Here is a 7312-nt window from a genome sequence, read left to right on the forward strand (position 1 = left end):
ATTCCTTCTCCAAAGCTAAAAGAGTGTTATGAAAGCTGCCTCAAGAACTCAAAGTACACACTCTCACAATCCAGATTAACAAGGTCACATATATACCATGCTGTTGTTGGAACAAAAATCCCTGCGTCGCCTCAATCCTTTCAGTTTTCCCTGTGGTCTTTTACCTGTGATTCAAATATCAGACAAGAAAAGCGTCCACGTCAAGGTCTGCAGGCTCCTGCAGGAAAAAAACAAAAACTCCATTCTGGGGCAACCCTCTCTTCTGAGAACCAGAAAAACTTTTGTAACAAGATGCGCCTGTCCCAGACTCTTTTCTTCAGACATCATTGGATTTGTCCTCGAGCCCGAGGATATTTTTCGCAGATGTATAGTTTGGAGAAATTTTGCACATTTTGTCTTGTCAAATTTCATAGAAAAGCCTGGAAACGAGAGCCAGGAATGTTGAGGGCCCCGTCTCTTTTGTGGTTGTCCTTCCTGTGTGAATAGACAGAATCCTGAGGGAATTCAATAAGGTGTTGAAAACTTGACAATAACCTCCTCAATATGATGAGTGGGTTGATTCCACAGTTCAGGGTTCTTGGCCATCACATTAGCTCTTTGTTGTCCTTCTCGGGCAAAATGCAGATCTTATTTACGCCCTACACTGTACGAAGAGAACACATGATAACTAGGGCTGTCAAGTGATTAAAATATTTAATTGTGATTAATCGCATTATTTCATATGATTAATCGCAATTAATCGCAAAATTATTAAATCTATTTAATCTGTTAAAATCTTACCCCAATAAAAAATTAAATTAACATTAAAAGGGTGTAGTTAATTTCAAATAGGCCTAACTGGACGATAATGTCCATATAACAAGTTCTGCTGGAACACTATTTAAATTGTGAGGATGTTTTATTCACTCACAGATTATACTGCTGTATAATAAACATCCACCTGGAATAGCCTATAAAATACATTTAAGACATATTGTCTCATAGTCTACTACGATATCCTGCGCCATAATATTCAAATGTCACTCAAACATACTTCAGATACTTAAGCAACCACAGATTGACCTTGATTGACCTTATTGAACAATACAGTTTCTATTTTGTTGAACCCAGTCAGCTGCTCGCTTCTTTTGCGAGTGTTGTCTGCCATATATTACTGGATTGAACGCTGCTGCTGAGGCTAACGCTGCTAACGCTGCTGCTGCTAGCTGTGTGCTTTGCTTGCATGATGTGATAGTTTGGGCTGGAAGTACTTCGGTGATAACTAAACTCAGCCTGACAATCAGAACACACAGCTTTAGTTTTGTCAACCGAGCCGTCGCGCAACTGAAATGGAACTTCCCATCTAAAATCCCTCTCTCCATCATTCAGCTACCATCGGCAGTCTAAGTCATGTGACGACATGTGATTCCCAGGGTCAAAAAGAAACCTGCGTTAACGGCACAATTTTTTGTTTGTTGCGTTAAAGTGAGATTGCGTTAACGCGTTAACTTTGACAGCCCTAATGATAACCTGTGTAGTCCTTGTCTACGGTAGCGTTTTTTCTCCCTTTTTTGCAGTACCGGCATTTAGCGCGCCCTTTGCTTGAGGTGTGTGAGTGTGTGTAGGGTTGCGTAGCGTGGACGTAGAAGCGGGTAGCAGCTTGTCTCGAAGGACGCAGGAGGCCGGCTCCAGACATGCAGTCGTCCGACCCGCCATGGCGTCTGCCATGATTGTTAAGCTCTGCAGTTAATGAGAGAGAAAGGTTAGAGGGAGAAGACCACCGTGGCAATGCGCAGCACTTGTTTAATACAGCCCCACTGCTCCATCTGTCTCCTCTTTCCTTTTTTTCTGTCTTCCGGAGCTACGATCCAACAGGTTTTATGTGTCTCCTGGTTTGGCGAGTCTCTCACTCTCTCCCTGTCTTTCTCTCCTCCTTTTTACTCTTTTCTTTTGGTGGCTGCACAGTGGTGAAGTGCTCAGTCAGTCAGAAAATGAGGTTGTTAGAGTGCTGTGGCCCAGTGGGAGAGGGAGCGAAACAAAGACAAATAAATCAACAAAGAAAAACAGGATTGAATGAATGAACGAAAGTATGAAACACTTACACGCAGACATGTATAAGTCAACACAGTGGTCCATTTTGAAATTTGCTACTACTGTAGATCCATCCCCAAACCTGCACATGTTTTTTTGTAAGATCTTCCTCTCTCCCTCGCCCTCTCTTTCTCTGTCTCTCTCACTGTATTTTTTTTATTGATCAATGTGGCCATGTTAGTCTGAGTTAGACAGCAGTGTTTGTAGAAACACAGAGCTGGTTACACACACACTCACGATCACACACAGACACACATGAAATCCACAGTCTCTCCATCTGTCTTTCAGGGTCAGATAGCTGGAGGCCCAGTAGCAGCTTAAGAGGCTACACTGAGGAACACCTGTTTGCCATGGTCATGACCGACAGGCCCAGCCAGCCAATCCAAAATTGCGTAGCCACACCCACCAGGAGACAAGCTGTGTCAGCACGTGGACACCGTGGTAAGATCCACTTTTTGTGTGTATGTGTGTGTCTTTAATACACTTTCAGAGACACACACACATGCATCGCACTCAGAGTTCTTGCTTTTCCACTTTCTTTTATTTACTTGCACTCACACGCGCGCGCGCACACACACACACACACAGAACTCAATTTCACCTGCAATTAATGCGTCTCTATCCTGCATACGGATACACTTTTCTGGCACTTGGGATCAGGCTTCATAAAGAGATTATACTGTATCAGTCACACACACTTGCTCCATACACACACACAAACACACACACAAGCTTGGGAGTCGGTCCAGGAGTGCGTCCTGTCCTCTTCTCATCACTACCTCTGCCTGTCCAGAAACACTGAGCTAATCTGTTTATGCTTTCTCTATCCCCTTTCTCTCTCTCTCTCTCTCTCTCTCTCTCTCTCTCTCTCTCTCTCTCTCTCTCTCTCTCTCTCTCTCTCTCTCTCTCTCTCTCTCTCTCTCTCTCTCTCTCTCTCTCTCTCTCTCTCTCTCTCTCTCTCTCTCTCTCTCTCTCTCTCTCTATTTCTATCTCTTTCTCTTGTTCTTTCTCTCATTCTCTCTTTCTCTTCCTCTCTTCCCTTCCCTTCTCTTCCTCTCTCTCTCACACACACACACACACACACACACACACACACACACCCCTTGGAAAGACAGTAAGTTAATCTGTTTACGCTGTGACAGTCCTAATACCTCCCCCTGCTAATCAAATCAAGGAGTCTGTCAGCTCAAACGTTCTTCCTCTCTCTTTCTCCATCCTTCTTCACCTCCCTTATGTCCTCTCCCTTTTTATCATAAATTACCCCCCCCCCCCCCCCACCCACACTCCCATTGTTCTCCTCCTTCTCATCTTTCCTTGCTCACACACCGACACTTTGCCCCCCACTCCCCTCCTCTTTTCTTCCTCTCTATTTTCACTGGTACACTTTTGGGGTGTTTTGTTATCAGCGTGTCCATCTGCTAACCACACGTCTGTGCTTTGAAGCAGGGTCACAGTGCCAGAGAAAAGAGGGGGGAAGCGGAGGGGCGTAGCAGCGTAGCGAAAGCAGACTGAAAGATCGGTGTGTGTGTGTGTGGGGGGGGGGGGCGCACATAGCAATGGGCAGCAGTATGACACACTGTGACACACTGCACACACACTCTTTCTATCACACTCTCTCAATGGGGGCCTCGATGTAATTTACAGTGAGCAGGTGGGGATGGATGTTCAATCCGATTCAATTTGATGTGGCTCACTTTCAAGAGGGATAAAACACGTCCCTCCTCTCATCCCTCCCTAATTTTTTACCACCCTCTCACTCTACTTCTTTCTCTCTCACTCTTTCTATGCCCCTTCCTCACTTCTTTCTCTCCTTTTCATTTTTGCTGTCCACCATTCCTCTCTTTCTCTATTTCCGGGCTTCCAATCCCTTCCTCCGCACCTATGCCTTATTCCTGCTCTCTCTTTCCTTCACTAAGTCTCTCTCCAACCCGCATTAATAATTTGTATGCACCCCACCCCCCGCCCCATTCTCCCACCACCTCTACCAACCTCATCTGTCATCCCAAAAGCCCACAGTTAATTCCCCCTTACCATCTCCTGTTTACCCACAGGTGGGATTGGTGGAGCCAACTCCTTCTCTCGCTCGGGGTCTGCCCCCCCCTTCGCCCCCTGTCCCGGGCGGCACGGGAGATCCAGGAGATCAGTGGTGTGGATGAGGAGGACTGGGGAGACCCCAAGCTGCTGGATGAGGATGCTGACTCACTGGCTCTCAGCCGCCTGGAGGACGAGTTCAGATGCATGGCTCCAGGTGCTACTGGCAATTTGCGCGCATGCACATGCACGCACGCACACAGTTGGCGAAATGGCAGAGCTCTGCTCGCACACAACCAGGGGTTTGCACCTAAATACTGTCAACAGAGTGTGTATGACTTATCAATTTTAGACTGCTAGCTCCAGCAGTAGTCTCCTAGTAGGAGAACTTCTTGGTCCTGCTGGTCAGGTCAGTGGAGGTCTGATCTCCTCTCTTCTCCAGAACCAGGTCAGCCAACATGGGTCCAGGAGATCAAGGACGCATCACTTCCTGGGGGGGGATTTACATTCGAGGGGCGGCACAAGAAAGGGGGTCCTGACAGGTGAGTGTAGCTTATGCTAAGATGTATGACAGATACACACACAGACACACACCTTGTTTGATTATGGTTCGGTCACGTTCCCATGGAAACTAACTTCTCATGAGCAGCTGCTTGTTAGTGTCCCCAAACACACTCTCACATACACACATGTTTACACACACAGAAAGACACAATAATCAGCTTTGCACCTTACCCCTGAGCATGTTCATGGCCAATATCAGACTTACATCAACAGCTGTTCTTTCAAAGAACCAGTATGCAGGCTTGTTATCACTAAGACCACACAGATATATATGTGTGTGTGTGTGTGTGTGTGCGCATGGATGCGCATTCAGATGTGACATTCACTGGCCACACAGTGGGAACATCTACCTTGCAGGTGGCACACGCCCACACCCTCTCAGATTCTGCTCCCCCTCTCTTCTTTTTTAGCCGTGACCAGCATGTAATCCTATACCCCCCCTTCCACTGCAGGAGAGTGTGTAATCTCTGTCTCCTTGTCCTCTGTCTGTGCCCGTGCTGCTGGCCCTGTATTCTGTGTAATAAAGCACCGGCATGTAGATCAGGCCCTAGCATCGCTGCCTTGTTCAACACCAGCTGCAGTGTGCCTCTCCCTGGCCCAAACACAAACACACTAACTGCTGGGATGTGTGTGTATGTGTTTGTGTGTATTTATGTGTGTGAGTGTCTGTGTGTGTTTTATACATGTTCCACGGTTCTACTTGCCTTTGTTGGAAAGGGGATGTGTGAGAGTGTGTGTGTGTTTCAATAGAGGGTGTAAGCTTTGCTGGAGGCCCTGTGCTAAGCATAGTGCTGTGGATCGCATTGAGACGTGTAATAACAGGATTACCACACTCTATACTGTGTGCCCTTAAAACAGCACCTTACATCCCTCACACGCACACACACACACACGTGCGCACACACACACATGCTATCCCACTACAAATACCAGTCTTTGAGGGGATAAAAAATACATGCACTGCAATTATACAGCTCATACACCCACCTCAACACAGTCTTGCTTACTGACACATGCACAAACACACACTCAAGGAGATGCATGTACATATTTTACGGTGTAAAAATGCAGTGGGGAATTTATGAATATTGTGACCCCATCGTATTTCAATTATAATGTGAACTAAATGAAAAAATCCCCTCATCCCATTGGTTTACTTTGATCTAATGTTAATTTTGATTCTGATCTTTTTACAGTTTGACATGATTGAGCATGGATCTGTGCTGTCTGATTGGTTACTTTAATGTCGATATTGCGCCCCCTGTTCAGCCAGCAATCGATTGATTGGAGCTCTTTTAAACTGTGCCTGTTTTGATTGGTTGTTTTGATGTTCCAGGGCTGTGGTCAGTGAATATCAATCAGACGAAGAAGCAGAGATGGAGCAGTTGAGAGACCAGCAGAGTGTCCTGTCATTACCCTAACACACACACACTATAGAACGCAGCAGCATTCCTGCTTGTCCAGTGTGTATCTGACGATAAATTGTTTATACTCTAAAACACATATTTGATGTCAATACAACTGCACTAAGTGAATATGAATGTGCACTGAGTGAATATGAATGTGATTCATTATTTTGAAATGCATCGCCGGCCGTGCTAATCTGTTGTGCTGTGAATAAAAACATGACCTGGGGGTATTGGTATCTGTTTCTTTTCTTTAAGTCTTGAGGTCTTCTGACAAGGCCACGTTAATTTTCACGTTTTTTATTCACCTGTGTTTGTGTTGTTGTACAGTACTTTTGCTTATTTATGTGTGTGTGTGTGTGTGCGTGTATGGGTTAGGGGAATAAACTCTTAAAATGGTGTATGGCAGAAAAAGATGATGATGATGATGAATGATGGAGGGGATGAGAGTATAAGAGTTGGATGAGGGGAGTGTTGGAAAAGGATAAAGAGTAAACTGTCTGCATTCTGTTTTGAGGCCTGTGGATTTATATGCTTACCCCAACCTGTGTATGTTTGTGTATATTTGTGTGTGTCTGTGAGAGTGAGGGAGAGAGATGGAACATTGAGGGGCTGGTCTGTGCCAGTCTAACCTACATGAGTTGAATGCTGGACACATTTTTCTGTTGTCATCACAATTTGTTTCTTAATTAGATTTGGGTGGCATGGGCCTCATGACAGGCACACAAACACATAGACACACACACACAAATGTTGGAGAGGAAGGAGGTTTTCCGCTGGTGATAAATTATGTTTATGGGAGAGGGACTGAGAGACTGCTCCAATGGCCACTGCTGCTATCTGTGTGTGTGTGTGTGTGTGTGTGTGTGTGTGTGTGTGTGTGTGTTTGTGCGTGTGTTTGATGTGTGTGCATGTGTGTGTGTTGTGTACACCATGGCCACTGTTGTTACTGCTTCTGCTGCCACAGTTGGGGTGGGAATGATAAACACCCGGTGTGTGTGTGTCTTCCCTCTGTGCTCCTCTGTTTTGCATTACTCTCCACAGCCAGAGCCAATCTATCACTGCTGTCTCCATCCTCAGCTGATTCCACACAGCCCAGACACAACAGTCCAACAAAACACATACACACCAGGGTCCAGGGGGGTATTCCGGAAAGCGGGTTTACTGAAAACCCTGAGTTGGGTTAGCCTAAAATGAGGCAAACGCTGGGTTTTTCCAGAAAGAGAGGTAACGAAAACTTT

The 7312-nt window shown here is 45.7% G+C and overlaps 1 protein-coding gene across 1 annotated transcript in view; it reads left to right on the forward strand.

Annotated features, from left to right (window-relative positions):
• The window catches only part of zbbx (zinc finger, B-box domain containing), a 45823-nt gene extending 39527 nt beyond the window's left edge, over window positions 1-6296 (forward strand). The window contains exons 17-20 of the mRNA XM_084674959.1: window positions 2359-2511; window positions 4122-4318; window positions 4544-4643; window positions 6002-6296. Coding sequence (XP_084531085.1) covers window positions 2359-2511; window positions 4122-4318; window positions 4544-4643; window positions 6002-6054 — 503 coding nt within the window. The 3' untranslated portion in view covers window positions 6055-6296. The remainder of the gene's footprint in view (window positions 1-2358; window positions 2512-4121; window positions 4319-4543; window positions 4644-6001) is intronic.
• Window positions 6297-7312: the final 1016 nt, after the last annotated feature.

The sequence above is a fragment of the Hypomesus nipponensis genome, chromosome 15 (genome assembly GCF_054491055.1).
Source record: "Hypomesus nipponensis isolate SF chromosome 15, ASM5449105v1, whole genome shotgun sequence".
Lineage (NCBI taxonomy): Eukaryota > Metazoa > Chordata > Actinopteri > Osmeriformes > Osmeridae > Hypomesus > Hypomesus nipponensis.